This window comes from Apteryx mantelli, chromosome 1 (assembly GCF_036417845.1).
Source record: "Apteryx mantelli isolate bAptMan1 chromosome 1, bAptMan1.hap1, whole genome shotgun sequence".
Taxonomy (NCBI): Eukaryota; Metazoa; Chordata; class Aves; order Apterygiformes; family Apterygidae; genus Apteryx; species Apteryx mantelli.
This window is the reverse complement of record NC_089978.1, coordinates 109371650-109389931: the sequence shown is the minus strand read 5'-3', so window position 1 is coordinate 109389931 and position 18282 is coordinate 109371650. Positions and strand designations below refer to the sequence as shown.

The 18282-nt window shown below is 34.5% G+C and overlaps 1 protein-coding gene across 1 annotated transcript in view; it reads left to right on the top strand.

Moving 5' to 3' along the window:
* The window catches only part of NCAM2 (neural cell adhesion molecule 2), a 168681-nt gene that overhangs the window by 105293 nt on the left and 45106 nt on the right, over window positions 1–18282 (top strand). Inside the window, exons 13-14 of the mRNA XM_067290097.1 lie at window positions 13787–13906; window positions 15774–15895. Of these exons, the coding sequence (XP_067146198.1) occupies window positions 13787–13906; window positions 15774–15895 (242 nt within the window). The remainder of the gene's footprint in view (window positions 1–13786; window positions 13907–15773; window positions 15896–18282) is intronic.

The following is an 18282-nucleotide window of genomic DNA, read 5'->3' as shown; positions in this document are numbered from 1 at the left end:
ATTTTTTTTTCATACATTTAGCCACATTATAGTAGAGTAGGGATTTTCTATAACCCAAAATATATTTTAACACTGCTGTGCTGTGTGTTGTACCTGGGACTGATGCTCCCTTTATTGCATGTGTCATTAATGTAAATGAAAGTTGTGTACATGCAAGTGTTGATGAGATAATTAAAACTTGAAGTTGTCTATTTGTATGTTGTCTTTTTTACTTTAGAATTGGCTATATCAGTGAGAAAGCACACACGTATGTGGGTAAATCTTATTATAATCCTTCTAGTCAAAAATATTCTGTACATTTCATATGACATAGTTCAATTTTCTGTATTACTTTTTATGGTATACATTACTTTCCGAGAGTATAATCAGTGAAATTGTGATTTTTTGTGTGTGCAGTTCAGGTTCTGGGTAGAACTACTAGACTTCATTTTCTGTCCTTGAGTAAGACTGTTTGATAGTCATTACATAAACAGACATTCTTTCAGAAACCTTCAGATGTTTATAGTGTATGATTTCCACTGATATTTCAGAAACACCTTTATATGAAGACATTTTTCCTTATGCTGAAATATAACAAATATAGCATCTTGTTATTGTCATGGAGAAGACACCTAATATATAGATTAGTTATCATTTTTATGTACTACATCTTGTAGGTTGTAGGTTTAGTGCTGCCTGATTTGTTTGTACTGAAGCATGAACGTATGCACCCAATTGATTACTAGAACACTTTCTAAGTGTAATAGTGCTTTACTATTAAATTAGGAGGACTTTTCAAGTACACTCCTGAAAGATATCGACTCCATATAATTCAATAATTTTGTTAATGAGTTTAATGGTTAAATAGAGTATATCAGTATAATTTGTAGATCAAACAGAAAGAATTGCAAGTATTTTTGTCGGCTAAGTCAACATTCAAAATTATTTTAATAGTTGATGGTCCAAAACCATCATGATAAAATTCATTAATGTCTAGTGCAAACTGCTAAAGCAGAATTTAACATTATCATTAACCTATTCCAGTGAGAAAATAATTATCTGTGATATTGAATTCCTTGGAATAACCATTAGTTTTCACTCCCATGACAGGAATTATGATCACATTAGATTCTAAAATGAAACTTCCTGGTTTTGAGGAGTGTTTCTGCATTTCTGTAATATCATGTAGGTACTCCAGAAATCTGGAAATACCTGAAGTCATAAGAGATTTTTATACATTTTAAATGATGCCATAAGTCATACAGAAAACATTTCTGGATTGGGAATTCATCTTTAAAATCTGGCTCTCCATTTGGTTGACTATCAGACAGGCAGTTTAAGACCAATGCAAAACTGAATGAAAAAAAACAAAAACAAAACAAGCCCCCAAAATCCATTGTTGCTTTTATACTCAACTTGTACCACATCAAATGACACACAAGATGGAGAATCCAACTCTTTTATTTTTAAAATGTCATATTGATAGTTGATTTAAATTGAATTAAATGAGTGGTTTATTTTCAGAAATTGTCTATTGTCAATAGGCACTGATTGTCAAGAAAACTTAGTAGGTCATTCCCAGTAGCAGATAGTATGCTTACAATACTATTACTGAGCCTAGACTCATGGGATTCCCTTTTCAAAACAAACTAGATATTTAGCTTAATTCAGAAATAGTTTTCTAAACTTAAGAAATCTTTGAAAATTATTGGAATATGGGAGTTGCATATATATATATTTTAAGAAGCTATAAAGGTGCAACAATACACATAACATGAATAACGTCCTTAATTTTAATAAATCTAAGCTCTTAGGTTAGCATGGGTTGATATAATTTGCACAATATGGTACAACTGAAAAAAGTGAAAGAAGAGATGAAGTTTACAAAAAAAAATAAATTACTAAATAAGTGGTAGGAAAAGATCAACATTTTATCCAAATAAATTAGTGTGTGTGTGTGTGTGTGTGTGTGTGTGTGTACATGCATGTATGCAAGTTACTCGTTCCTCTAGTTCTGTCTCTATACTATCGTTGGCCTGCATCCATCTTAATCTTTGCTGTTAAAGTCTCCTGTGGCAGGGAAAGGTTGTATTATAAATAAATGTCTTAAACTAAATTACACGGATGGATTAGAGATACGGTAAGTGAGGAGGAGTGTAAAGGGAAAGCTAAGTTTAAAAATTTCAGGAAGTTTTTTATACAGACCTAAATCATCAGGAGAATGAAAAGTACTTTTCACTTTCAAAGGTGAATAAAATGTCATGAGAAATGAACAAAAACCCAGACAATCTATTTCACAGCTTGAGTTCATAACCAGAAGCAACTGAATGTTATGCAGATATAACCACTGGCAATTTCTGAGGTTATTCTTGCTCTTCAGCAGCTTGTAATTTTGTGTCTGCAATTGGATTTAGTCAAAAAGTCAAAGCACATGGCAAAATATGTGATTTATGGTGAACCTTTTTAAAATGACACAGATTTGAAAACTTGTAAGAAAAAATGCAAGCTACTTTTGATCATAAGTGTGTCATAAATATGTTTAACTAAGCAGTTAAACACAGAAGAAGGTATTCCAAATAATTTTCTCCTGGTGTTCCTTTGCTGTGACTTTCAGCATGTTTTTTCTGCTTTTCTGACAACACTTGGCTGGTCACTGTTCAGACATTTTCAAGCTTTCTATCGTGGTACCCTCTCATGTAAATTTGCAGTGAATATGCTGATCAGATCTAAAGGTCTTGCTGATCTGGCTCCTAAGTATAGATCTTGTTAAGAAGAGTTGTGCAATGTCATATTGAATCGGAATAACTGATGAATGAAAAGCATGATGCAGCTGCAAATTTTGCCTTTCAAATCAGTATTGTGCTCATCTGCATCTATTTAACATTTCCAATCTGCTTATAAAAAGGTAAAGTACACATATGGAATATTTATGCATATACAAGCTCCAGCAATATTTTATAATATAAGAGAGTAAAGTATTTCAGGAGGATATAATATTCTTTAAGTATTTTCAAGGTCATTCAAAGACAGGGTAATTATGAATGGAGTTTCTGTTCTGCTACACAGAACAGTAAGCAATAGAGAGATAGCATAGCCCTGTCCACAGTATCACTAAATGCATCTTCTTTTTGTCACTTCTCTCTCTACCCTTTTCTTTCTCCACTGACAAGAAATAAAAGTGTGCTATGTGCTGGAGTGGGACAGTGATGAGAAAGAAAAGGTTAAGAATGAAAATTATCTTTGTTTATGACAAGCAAAAGAACTTTTTGTTGTTGAAATTACCATTCATCTCAATCTTGAGGTCATTGTTTGCTTTCTCACAGTGGTGAATGTCCTTCTAAAAGACACCTCTGAGATCACATTTGAATCTTTTTACTTGTTTCTGTGCAGATGGCCTTTTTGAGGATAGTGGTCACCAGGGACTGACACACTCTTACCTCAAAAGGTGATGGTTAGTTTTTTGCCAGCTCTTGCATGTGGGAACAGAGTGGGTAGAATCCCTTTTTCTCATACTTTACATGCTCCAGAGTTGAAAATTGCACTGTTTGGAGGAATGAATGAAAGGGAGAACTCTGGAGTCATAGCCTGCTTCCTAGGTAGCTGCTAAACTATAGCAACATACATTCATCATTAAATTAATGAGAGCTTCCAGTTTAAAAAATCCGGCCAGCGATAAAAGTCTATCCAAGAGAAGTGCATAGGAGATGGCTTTTGTTAGCATTCAAACTAAGTAGATGATTTGGGATATAAAATTGAGCAAGTAAAACAAGTAATTTAAAAAAAGAACAAGTTATGCATGCAGTTTTTAATATTGAATTAAGCTTTATTTATTACAATACATAATTCTCTATAAATAAGTAAGCAAAAACAAGTGAAAAAAGACATGCAGATTTTATATATGTTGTTCTGCTTATTTCTATTAGTATGCAGAATTATAATACAATTGAAAGTTATTAGAACTTCAGGTAGCAATTTCAAGTGAGATGCAAAGCTTGCTAACATGTATTAATTTGCCTATAAAAATTCTCCATTGCTCTGAGCACTGTATTGAAAATTTGCATTCCTTTGTGCTCTTCAGGTATTTATTTGGCTTAGGATAAAGAATTCCTGAATTCTTGATATTTGTCATGGAGCTTTGTAAGAGTATGGATATATTTTTAGTAATGAGTAAAGCAAGTTTGAGAGAATTCTCTTAGGTGTTCCTGGCCATCTGCATATCTCTTAACAGGGTGGGAGTTTTGTAACATCATAGGAAAACTACTGAATTGCATGAAATGTCTCAAATTTGTTGCACAGTCTCAAAGGAACGAAAAGATTATTGCAGCTCAACACACCTTGGTTGACAGTAGAAAATGGTGAGATGTTAAAAGTCAATTGCTGTCATTATTTTCTTAGAAGAGAAACAGAAGGGGGGTTTTTTGTATTTGTTTTTGCTTATTTCCCCTGATAAACAGAGAAGAAATTCAGACCAGTAGTGAGTTATTCATTTAGAATCAGCTGTTAGTTCCCATCCTAGTTAGACTCTGCTCTATTAAAAGCAGTCTCCGGGAGCGGACCCACTCTTGCCAGTTTCCAGTGGGGATTGTGTGATCTTGTGGAAGGAAGGTGCCTGTTCAGCCTTTTGAGGATGCAAGCTCACTCGACAAAGTCAGTCAGATGGAAAGCGGCTCCAGCTAAAGCTGTGCAGTCATGTGGGCCCAATTCTGTCCTCAGACTGACAAGCCCCAGTCTGTCAGTGGCTATGGTGTAGCAAAAGTGTGGATGATTCAGCCTTCATGCGAATGGGGGGAAGCTCTCAGACCAAAAACTGTCAATGTATTGCAAGAAAGTACACTAGGTGTCCTGTACATGCCTGGTATTTCTCAAACAGTAATATGGTCCTGAAAACTGTGTTGCTGTGCTACACCATTAGCCAATGCATGCACAGTCAATCTAACACATTCCAGATGCATCACATCTGTAAAAACACTTACACATCAATTTTATGGTGCCTGCACAGTTGAGCTGAGACCGACTGGGACTTAAGTTCAGAAATCTCTGGTACTGGCACTGCAATAGTGTGAATGTACCTGTGGCAGGCTAATTTGTTTAGCTAAATTACAGCATGCCAGGTATAGACATATCAGAACTCTTTCTATACCTCAGTTTGAATCCATAAAATGGAGTTTTGGCAGTTCCCTGTTGCAAAAGAATTTGTGAAGACAGAGGCTGTAAAGACTGTAAAATGTTCTGGCATTGTATTTAGGGGAAACATATAAAAACCTTTCTTTCCAAAGGAAGATTATAAAGTGACTGAGGGTTGAACACTTGTGAGGGAAACTGTTGTGGCTTCTTGCTCAGAAGATGCAACTTTTGTCTGCTGTGAAGTCTAAAGTCTATCTCACCCATTACTAAAGATCTCTCAGTAACAAAGAACTCAGAGAGTTCTGAATGTAGGATGCCTTTTCAACTCCAGCTTTGAATTGCAAACTTGAAATGGATATTAGTTCACATCAGGATCTCCACTGCAGGAATAACAGAAAATTGATCAGAAAAAAAAGAAATAAAAATAATTTCTCATGCCCTTCGAGGGAGAATAAGAGATTTTAGATTCTTGCACATATCAGATAGACTGGGACAGGATACAGTTTGATTTGTGCATTTGAAGAATGAAAGAAAGTGGTGTAACTGCAGCAGGCATAGAAGAAAGGATGGTATGCTTTTGTAGCTAAAATATACTTTTATGTGCATGTATGTCTATAGATATGTACATATGTATATGTATATATATGCATGTGTGTGTGTGTGTATCTCCTCCTTTAATAAGCCAGGTGGATTCCAGACCGTGATATAAGACAGGCAATATATACTGGCATTTAAAAGCTTTGCTACGATCTAACAACCACCATGTTCTGTTTAGTCTCCTAGTAGATGGAATCCCTGTTCTCCTCAGAAGACCATCTTTTATTTTCTGAGTCATCTCCCAGCAAGCATTGTTCTTAGCTTTGATGCTTGTTCATAAGGAGAAAAATGGAGTAGTAAATGAAACAGCGTAACAGATCTTAATAAGTGCCTTAATTGCCCTTCTGCAATAAGATTAACACAGTTATTCCTTTACTAGATAATGCAAAGTAGTATATTCATTCAGTAAAGTGCTACTTACATATAGGGAACTTAATTCTACTGTCTTTGTGTGTTCATATTGCCAACAGAAGTTCATGGAACACAGCTGTTATCACTGGCCCAAAAATTTTTCTTACAGGATTTTCAAATAAATGTCCATAGAAAATAAATTTGATTTATGAAAAAAATTAACCTCATCAGATTTTATACTTAGCAGTAAGTCTATGAATTTTGTGCAATTTGTTCTATTAAAATTGCAGCAATGACAGTCATATAAATATTTAACAATGAACCCTCATGCTGGTATACTGAGAACATTAGTCATATGCTTGAAAGCATTTTGAACAGCCTTCTTTTTGCAAGATAGAAAGAATATCTGGTAGCAGTCCAAATCTCTATTGATTTTACTGTACTGTACTGTTTTATTGTCTCAAAAAGTTTTAAGTGTAGGTCTTTACAGGTGGGTGGCTGCTTCTTCCATCAGAGGACTTTAACATCCTTGCATTAAGAAGTGCACGATAGTGTTACAATAGAGGACAGAACTGGGTTGCAAGAACCAAGGTATTATTCCTCTTTATTTCATAGATTCATAGGGTTGTTGGCTGGAAGGAACATCTGGAGGTTATCTGGTCCAGCCTCTAGCTTGAAGTAGGTCCTAGATTTGGTCAGGCATGGCTTTAACTCAGTCTTGAAAATCTCCAAGGATGGAGATTTCACACCCTCTAGGGGTAACCTGTTCTAGTGCTGCCTTACTCTCCCACTGAGTAAGTTTTTCTAATATCTGGACTGAACATACCAACCTGCAGTTTGTGGCTGTTGCCCTCATTATATCACTTGCCACTGTTGAGCAGACTCTGGCTCCACTGTTTGTATCTCCCCTTCAAGTAGTTGTAGTTGGCTGTTCAATGATTCCTCTTCACCAGACTAAATAAACCCATGTCCCTCAACATCTACTTATAGTTTGTGTGCCGTAGGTGCTCTTGGTAGCTCTCTGCTGGACCCTGTCCATTTTAGCAGTTTTCTGGACACAGGTTTGGCCTTACCAGCATTACCTACAGGGTAATAGCTTCCTTGAATCTGCTGGCCTTACCACTCCAAATGTAGCCCGATATGTGATTTGCCATGTTGCCAACAATCAAAAATGCAGCCTACTCTGTATGCATTGACCTACTAGATGCATCTAATCTGACCCAAGCCTTTCAGCTTGACCAGAAGGAGCCCCTGATCCCTTCAGCTTTCCCCCAAAGCCCTACAGTCATCTTTGATATAATCAAGATTTCCATTGGCCATCTCCTTGGTGCCTGCATGGGTGAGCACCAACAGGTGGGGCAGAAGGTCAGATGGACCCTGCAGTGCGTCTGCTTGTGCACCGTTTTTTTCCTTCAGTTAAATTACAGAACCGGGATTGGGTTTGTGTGTTCTGGACTAAGAAAAGTGCATTCCATTCTTGTAAGGACTGGCCCAAAGTTCACCAGTCTCAGTGAAATTCATTTCCACTATTTCAATGGACTTAAGTTGAATTTTATCCACTTCTGAATTTTAGGATAACAAAATATTAGCAGTCGAGGAAGAGTGTTTTATTTACCATGAAATAAATTTTAACAGTTCATAATACACACAGTCCTATGCACAAAAAATTCTAAAACAGTACTTCTTGAAAGATCAGTTCTACAAAATAATTTGTTTAATAAAAAAGAATGAAGGGCTAATGAATACTTGGAAGAGACCTGGTATTTCTAAGGTTACATTATTCAAAGAGCATTTGTTTTTGAAATGCATTTAAACTGCACGTTTAAAAGTTCAATACGCATTTCTATTTAGCCTACAGAATTGTATTAAGTATGCCTTTGTTTTGCTTAACAAGATCTTTTTACAGGGAATATCAACTGTTTCAAGCACTTTCCCAAACTTTGAGTATGGTGGTACCTAATAAGTTTTAAATTGTTTATCCATTCTTTCCTTCTTCTTCTCCCCTTTTGCCTTCCCTTTCCTTCCCTCTCTCCCCTTCCTTCTCCTCTTCTCCCTTTCCCTTCTCTTTGCTTTAAGAGAAACCACTAAAATTTATAAAAGTTAAGTGCTTTTTTTAAAGTTTTTGGCATCAGGCTGTGGTCATTATAAAAGTAGTATAGGATATTTTAAAACTAAAAACACAGAAAAAGAAAAATGAAAGGGAATTATTTTTTAAAAAAGGTATCATCCCAATACAGTAAGCTTTGAGCATCTATGTATTTTAATATGTGCTATTCCAATTGAGGGAAAGAGGTACATCTTGTTAGTGTAATAAAAATCATCTGTTGGCTTTGTCCTCTGCTGCTGCTGCTGTTGCTGCAAAAAAAAAAAAAATTAAAACAATTCTTACTAAAATTAATGCTATAGTATAGTGTATACTATAGTATAGTATTAATTATAGTATCATTATAGTTTATACTATAGTATGGTATATGTGCTATAGTATAGCATATAGTGTATATTTACTATATATACACTATATATACGTACTATTTATACTATATGTATACACACACTATACACACACACACTATATACTATATATACTAAGTACTATATATCTTTGATATATATACTTTGATGTATATACTATATATCTTTGATTCACAGGAAATTATTAAGGCCCAATCCTGTCTCCATATATATTAACAGAAGTTATTCCAATGATTTCAATGGCTACTGTTTGTTAGGACTGGCTATTGTTTTTTCTTCTTTTTTGTAATCCTAATACACTGCTTGAAATATTTTCATTATTAAAGTTCATGTCATTGTGTTAGTTGAATTCTAACATTCTAACATTTATAGCCAGGTGCTTGAATCAGTATTTATGAAATTAATGGACAGATGGAACTGAGACAGCATGACTGTTTCTGCATATGAATGTTGCCTATTTTATCGCAAAATCCTTGTTTATCTTTTTTTTTCCTATATTTTTACCCTGGGGCACTTTCTAACTTTATTTTGTCAACACTTCTGTGAGCTAACTCTTTGAGGCACGGGTAGAAAAAGAGTTTTTACACTCTTCCTCCTATTGTACAAACACATAAATTAGACAAAAGCATGATGGCCAACCCACGCAGACCAAGGTTTTGGGAGAAGTTCCTCAAACTGTGTGACAGCTACAAAATTCTGAGACATTTGTACAGAAGCCCAGTGTTGCACTACTGGAGGTTCCTCACAGCTCTCCTCCCATGTCCTTGTCTTCTGTCCTTAAAAGACTGTGAGTCATCGTCACAAAGAGAAACCTGTTTAAGCTTCATAAACATGCTTTTCACTTTTTCCTCTGAAAGAGATTCAGATATTTCCAGGGGACTCTGTTTTTTCTTAAGAGTAGTCAATAGTGTGTAACAGGTGCAACAAAATGCTGCTAAATCAAAACACTCCACTTGCAAACCTGCTCTTTATTCAGTCTGTGTAGGTAATTAGGATTCAGACTAGAAGGAAAGGAATAGCAAAAAAACTTCCTAAAGTCTACAGTGCTTCTTAGACAGAAAGTTTGCACTGCTGCACTGTCTGAAATACATATGAGAGAAGATGATATTTCTGCAATGATAGGTCTCAGCTACTCTGTTTCAAGACAGATTGATATGTTACTTTAGAAAGGTCTGACATCCTCGAAGAACTGAAGTCAGGCACTAGAAGAACAATGTTCTGTGTAGCAGGTAGCTCTCCAGTGAGAACACTGTATTGATGTAAGTGATATTTCTGTTAATTAACCTCACATTTTGTGTTTAAGGTAGTGTATCCATACTATTAGTTCCCTAACCTTCCTTGTTTTGTCAATGGTTTGCATAATACATCACAGTCCTTAATGATTTCTGAGCTAGATTTTCCTTGGGAATAAGACAATTTAATATTCCAGACAAATCCCCTCTCATTCTACTATAACCAGGTAATATAAGCAACCTAGCCCCGGACCAGAAAATCAGGTGGTGATTTTTGGTTTGTTTCATACTTACTTGGATTTATGGTACAAATTATCTCACAGCAAATCTTGTGTCAGACATTGCTGTTTTCTATAGTTCTTTATGGCAGTTAAAATTCTAATAAATTACTCTTTTCCAGCTGAAGTGCTTACACTCCATATTTGAAGTAGTTTGACTACTAATTATGGAGTTTCTGAAATTTTGTCCATCTAATATATTTAATATCACCATCATTTTATGGCTTTTTTCTGTATTGTGTTAACCCTTTAACATGTTAGATCTGCTTGCAAATTAGAAAAATCTGTATAATCAAAAATAAGGACTTTAATATTAAGCTTTAGGATTCCTGCCACAAAATAGGTTGAACTGAATTTCAATATGCAGTGAGTTTTAATTCTCTGTGGTTGTTGTGTTTTTTAATTTGTTTTTATTATAGAGTACAAAAAAAGAATACTGTTCCTTACCTACTCTTTCAAAAAGGGTATTAATCATCTTGTTTTAAACTCTCTGTACAGTATATGAACACAAAACCATAATACCTGTCGTTTCTTGTGTCATGGTCTCCTGAAGGGCTTCCATGCAATCTGCATCTTCCCTGTCTGGCTTCTCACACGTTGCAGTGCTAAGACCTGAGCTGTTCTGTGTCATGTTGAGTCCAGCTATGCCTGCTGAGCTAACAAGACAGTCTTCTGCTTTTTCTTCTTTGGAGTAATTCCTCCAAGTCTGCTCCTCAACATAAGCAGTTACTGTGTGAATAATCCCAGTAAAATCAATTAGTCTGCAAAGTTGAATACTTCAGATAAAGCACACAGGTGCTATGATTAGGAAGCCAATGTGACAACATATGTAGATAGGGCAGGTAGAAAAAGACTGAATATGATTAAGCAGCCTTAGTTCTTTGGAACACGATATTACTGCCAATGGCATAATTCACACAGTGGTATACAGTTAATCAATTTATTCACATTCTTACATCGAAAGTGAAATTCCTATATTTCTTTCAGAAAATGATTTGAAATTTTGCAGTCTATTATTTCAGTGATCATTGAAAACTATGATCAAAATACCTGCTATGGCCAGGACTGTGAGCTGTGGACTCCTGTAAAAAGAGTTTAATTTGTATATGGAAAGATTAATAAGCTGTTTTTATGCTTAGATGATGGATACAAACCTTAAAAAAAAGCTGACTATTAAACTACTTTATTAAGAATTTGTTTCCATTCCCTGCATATCATTTCAAAAATACAAAACACACTTAGCAGGCAGTAACAGCTCTCACTGCTGTTAGATTATTTTAAGCCCTGCACATTTGTTGTATACTGTGGGACAGTTCCCTTGATCTTGCACAGTTCTTCTGTATCGTCTTTTATGGCTGGACTGTCTAAACTGTTCTGATAATCAACATGCATTTTGTTTAATTTCTTTGTTTTTCCTGGAGAATATGGCTAATAAATTATTTCCTGTGTAAAGATATCCACATCATACCACCACTTATACCAAGTGGTGCCAGTTTTTGAGTCTGTCGTGCCATCAGATTTTAGATGGGTTAATTCCATAAATGTATTTGTGAGAATCATTGTAGCTGTGCAGGGGATTCTAAAGTAGACACTGATTCTTTAAATACTGCATATGTAAGTAATTTTATTCATTTAAATAGGCCCCGGGAGTCACTCAAGTGTTTATAGAACTGGATCCTTAGGTTTTATGTAGTTAACACATTCACGTTTTATTAAGTAGAGACTCATAGCCATGCTTTGATGTTGTTTAAATTTTAAAAACATTTACAGTAACACTAATTTTTAGTATGCCCTAAGGTTTATTTTCAATGAAATTATTCAGCCTTGGAAAGTAATCGTGGCTGAAAGGCAAATCAAATGCTGCTACTGCTTGGTTTATGTTTTTAAATTTCATCTTACCAGAGCTGAATGTTATATATCATAATCTTTCTCTTCTTCTCCAAATTTGATTCTTATTCTCATGATGGCACTTTGTTTTTTCATGATATGATTCTTTTTGTAGTTTCATGTTTTTGGATCTTATGAAAATGATAAAACTATAAGTGCTGGCAGATACACAATTCTACTGTTTTCTTTGTAAGAAAATGGTTATCATGTTTCAGTGGCAAATTCATGCAAAGTGCTCATAATAAAGCATGAAATGGGGAAGTTACTGTTTTTCCAAAATTCATTAATTCCATTTAGCTCCACTGGTATAGGACAGAAATCTGCTGCAGAAACTAAAATAAAAATGAAATAGAAATCATAGCAAATCTGGAGTCAAAGGAATAGCAAAGAGTAATGACAGAAATAATTATACTTTCATTAAATACAGAACTTGAAAAACAAGCCTAAAGCAACTATTAGAATAGTCTTCTAGAACCAAAAAAACCGGAGGCTCCATAGAGCCTGGCAAAGAGACAACTGGCTCTTTCTCAAGACCTTGCAGTTCTATGTCCTCTTGTAAGATCATACAGCCCCTGTTTTTCTGGGCAAGACAAATAGTGATATGCTTCAACTAAAGTTCATCCACTGTGTGCTCATTCTCCGCTATGAACCTGACATCTGGAGAGCTCACCACAGAGCTGGCAAACAGCAAGCAGACAATTGCTGTAGAGACAACAAAATAAAGCTTTCTTGTAAAGACAGGGCAATGGTCAAAGGACTCATTATGGATCTAAGTTTCCAGGTGCATGTACGGCATTGGTATTAGTAATATACAGTAGTAGTGTAATCTCCAATACTACATTCCCACAGGTGATCATGGAATCCAACAACCTTTTTCTGGATTTCATTTCTAGATTTGTTGCTGTATATTGTCAGCATAACTGTATTCTTGGAACTGTACACTTTTCTTTCGGGCAACTTCTTCCCCCTGTTTTCTGCTTTTGATTTCATCTGCAGCGAGAGTTCTAGAGATGTGATCAGATGCATGGAGTACTCCCGCCAAGGGTCAGTCTTGATTTCCAAAAGCATGGTACTTACTGATGCACATACTGGGAAATCTTCTGGATACTGGGGGAAGGGATTGTGTTGTCTCTCAAGTTACAAGAATACTGGCTTTAAGTCCTAAGTTCGAGCGTGTTTGCTTCCTGAATCACTTTCTGCATTATAACTAAATGTGCTTCTTAAATATATACAAACAAGCTTAATTCAATTTCAGATCCTTAGTATCGAACTCAGAAATCTTTCCTTGATCCTCATAAGAACCTGTTATTGTAGATCTTGAGTTATATATGGTTGAACTTTCAGAGCACAACATCAATAATTCACTAATAATGTGCACATAGCTGCGTTGAGGAACGTAGACCAAGGATGGCTGGTACTGCTTTCCATGAGGGGGAAATGGCAAGTCATGAATTGTATGAAAATGACTTGAATGTATGTCGGATGCCAAAGAGCCCATTGCCATCTAGGTATAAGGAAACTTGCATCATTTTTTTCCAAATTTGGGTCTCCTGTGCTGGTAATCTGAACATAAAGTATCAATCTCCATCAAGTTCCTTAATTATTGCCTGTGGTTTCTGTAACACCAACACAAAATTTCTTCAAAACACAACAACGATTTTACGCAGATTAAAAAAAAAAAGTGGACTATTAACACTGAACAAGACAGATAGATACAAGTTTGGAACTAATGGAATTGAAATTAAACTATTTAAAAATTGGACACCTACTTGCAGGTGAAGCAAACAAATTACAAAATTGCCTTGCTTTTTTTTTAATTTATTGCTTAATCAATTTTGTTTCCATATTTTTCTTTCCTTCCTTTAGCAATGGTTGTTCTGAGCAATTTGGAACCAAATACGACATATGAGATCAAAGTAGCTGCTGTAAATGGAAAAGGGCAAGGAGAATATAGCAAAATCGAGATCTTTCAGACCTTACCTGTCCGTGAGTAATATCATGCTATTAAAAGAAAATGCAAATATTTATGAGAGTATGTAACCTTCAGATCAACTAATAATTTAAAATATGATTTACTATGGATAATATTCTTTATATTTATGGAAAAGCTTGTGCCTCTCAGTGTATAACATCAGTCTTCTCTAGATTGTAAATTTCTGAAAAATCATGTTTTTCTCCCCTTCTCCTCCCACCCCTAAAGTAAAATGGATGAATTTAAGTTGGAGAAATTCTCCCACTGTTTGTATTTTACAAGACGTAGCCATATCTCGATGTTAAGAACAGAAAACAGAAAAGATGTTAGGTTAAGGACTTTTTCTCAGTTACACCCAAGGTATTATAGACATCTATGAGAAGGAAATTGGCACTTTCAGTAGATATTTCTTAAGTAAATTATGTTGCCAAGAGTTTTGTAATTATCAAGCCTCAAATAGAAATTATAAGCTATAGAAAAAATGATGAGAATAAATCATTTAAACTAGGATTACATGAAAATGGTGAATGCTACAAAGCCACTTCCGTGTTAATGGTAACCCTTACAGGCAAGAAATTCAGTTTTAAATGTTACAGGCTAATGAAAAATATTTTCCCAAAATTATTTTTAAATAGAAACAGTAATAAATAAATGAAACACAAAGGGAGAAGACAAATAAAGGAACTACCAGATGGCTCTGTCCAGTATTCAGATAGATATATCAAAATATGTCAGCCACTGTTAGTAGACCAGTCTCTCATAATCTGCTGCAACTGAAGGGTTTTCAGAGTAGGGCATTATTCAATATAGTTAAGAATACTGTAATCTGTACCTAATGGAATGAACGATAAAAGTCACCCAACTACAAAGAACATAAAATATTTTCCCTGTGTTACTATATTCTGTTCTTACTGACATGTTTCTTCTATCCAAAACCTGTAACTTGGCAGCTTTCAATTTTCTGTTTGTTTAAATTTTATGAATATTCTAAATATATTGAATGGCGGGTAAAATAATTTGTTGTTATTCACATGACACATTATACCCGATAGAGAAGTGATGGAAACTAATAGAACTGATAGATATACTACCTGATAGAAAGCTAAGCAAATTGTATGTTGAGATTTAAATCTTTTTTTTTTTTTTAAGAGGTGCAAACACAATTATTACAATTATTGCAACTATTTCTAAAGAAACAGGATCTCTCTGGGATGCCATTAGCAAAGTGATGTAATCTATCTATTAATCCTTTATATGTATATTTAAGATCATTTTTATCCTTTCATTACTGAGAACATTTTCTTTGCTTTTGGTAATCTTACTCTTTACATTTATTCTTAATAGAGACTATTTTTATTACTTTGTACTCTAAAAGTATCTAATTTTCCTTAGCATAATTACTGAAGACTTAATTCTTACCTAAATGTCTGTATTACAATTTAGATCTCACACAGAGAGCTGAATTCGGATTTAAATGTTCCAGGCTCATGCTTACTGTTAAGAATACGTACACACACTTTGCTGGAGTATAGCGTTGCTCTTAAACTTCAGTGTGAGCCGTAGCTTACCAGCATTGCTGAACTGATGGCTAAATAATTTCTGAAATAAGTTACATTTGAAAGCATCAAAAGTCAAATCAAAGAAACCGGGACTTCTTTTGTACTTTACATCTTTTTGTTTCCTTGTGTGAGATTATTAATCTAGTTTAGAACACACCTTAAGCAAAATATCTAACACACTTGTTACATATGTTCTGCAGTGCTTGGAAGGATCATTTTAAAAGATTTGATTTAAAGATTTGGATTAATAATCCTATAGACAGACTCCCAGCCATAATTTAAGATTTATCTCATTCATCTATTTTTTTTCTTCCTTGCTTAGGGGAGCCAAGCCCCCCATCAATTCATGGACAACCGGGAAGTGGCAAAAGTTTTAAACTTAGCATAACTAAACAAGATGATGGAGGTGCCCCCATTTTGGAATATATTGTGAAATACAGAAGTGTAAGTATTTCAGTTAATCAAAATAGGTGGAGTTTGCTTAGTAATATCTGCTTTTAATGTAGAGAAAATTGTTGATACAATTTGAAATGTAACAAAATGGTTGAATACTAAAAAATTAGGAAAAACACCTAAAATATAGTATAGTATGTTTTCCCTTGTGACTAGGCTGCTAAAGCCAGCTTGTCAAAAACAAACAAGCAAAAAACCCTCCTTCTCCTCCTAAATGTATAGTGGAAAGATCATACTAACAAGAAAACTTAGTCTTCTCTGTTTTGTTACATGGTGTTAGATGGTAAATGAAAAACATTGTGTTCAGTGCAGTAAATTAGCAGATACGAATATTACATAAGTAAAGACTATTTGAAAAGCAAATTGATCATCTCTTATAACCTCATCTTTTTATAGAGCAGTCCTAGAGACTGTATTCCAGTGCTCTATTTTAAAGGAGATTAGTTGGCTGGTCATGATTTGTATTTTCTATCCTTCTAGATTCCAAGACTTAGTTTAAAAAAGTCAAAAGCCAAATAATTTACAAACTGCTAGGACTTGCATGTGTTTCAGTATATGTTTCAGTTCTTTAACAGCTACGCAGTTTATTGGTCTTCTGACAGCTGGAAATCTAGCAAGTTCAGAAAACAGTCTCTTTTGCAATGTGTAACACTTCTCTTATTTTCCCTGAAAAATAAATTGCTTTCTGAGAGTTCTAATTTATTAAAGTAGCTCAAATGTCTTTCCTTTCCTTGATATACTATGAAGAGCTTACAAATGATTGGTTTGATTTCAGCTGGCAAAAGCAATGAATTGATTTCAAAAGTATGCATTTTATAATAACTTCTTCATGTCCTTTTAGGAGGTTCATACCACTTGCCACTGACCCATGATTATCTGACTAGACCCAGTAAAAAGACATTTTACTAGAGCATAATAGCAGCTTTACACATCTGTTTTGAGAGTTTGAAAGAGATTAGGCATATAACAGTACATATTTAGACCCATTAAACAGAAAGTAGTGAGGACCATATTTCATGGAAATCAGCAAGCTTTGAGAAATTAAATGCTGAACCTGTTTAAAACCCAGTTCTTTATCTTGTAATAGTTTTGTTACATTTCCTGATGTTTCCTATAATGGAACTTTTTGATGATAGCTCTGGGATTATCCAAGTTCTAAACTTGGCATGTAAAGTGATTTTCCTAATGTGAGTATAACCAAAGAGGATTGGTCACTCAAAATCAATTGAGAAAAAGGTGGTAGAACTTTCAGGAGTAGCCTAAGGGAATAACCAGCAGTTATTGTGATATCACTGATCCCTAAATCTTAACTGACCTTCTTAAATGACTTTCAGTCCAGCGAGTACAGAGTATTTCAGAGGAGAAAAGCAATTTTCAAGAAGAATAGGGTATTAAAGTATGCAAGAAATAGTAAGATACAATACAGTTTTGTGGGATTGAGCTTCCTAGTTAGATTAAGTATTCTAAGTATTCCAAGTATTTGTACCTGGGAAGATAAGAAAGCAAATGGTTAAAATTTAGTGTCAAGGTATGGATTTAATTATATTCATGCTGTATAAGGAATTTAATCTGTTCCTGTGTTTTTAAGTAAGTTAAATAGTTTTGGATCTATGCTGAATAAACTTGGAAACTTGATTTTGATCTAGTGTTTTGACTAAGGTATAATATTATAACATAGAAGATTACTTTCATGTTTATTGTTGAAAGATAAATGTACGGTTTAATCACTAACTTGTAACTTAAAAGGTTACGGAAAAAAAGTTTTTACTTGGACCTCAAATCTGTCTCTCCCTTAGCTTCCAATTGAAAAAGCAATTTGACAAAATTAAAGGCCTCCGTGCAACAAAAAAGCACAATAATAATTCTGTGATGTTTTAATCGGAATGAATGGATGCTATTTAAAGTTCTTAATTATCTGTTGACTACTTCTCTTCTATCTTCCCCGTTGGTCCTATTTAATTAGCTTTCCTATAACTCTTGCCAGCCTCATTACTAGCACCTGGACAAATATATTTGCTTACATGTTTAAAGAGCATATTAGATAACAAGCTATATATCAGTGGCTTTTTTTTCATGCTTCATAACAGCTCATGTCTTATTAAGGGTCAGTTCCTTCAGGGTCAGTTCCTTCATATTTAAGTTTTATACATATCTTGTTAAACCTGAGAGTGAAACAGCTTTTTAAGACAGAACAAAATTATCTGATCCAGGGTAATTTGCAAGTTTTCTTTTTCCAGGAATCATATATGTTATTTCTACCAAATTCTACTTTCCTAGCATTAGTTTATTCATGTTATGGGCAGGACTTATTAACTATAATCAGATAATTAAGAAGCATCACATTTTATTTTGTATTCCAGAAGAGTAAGTGTTATGCA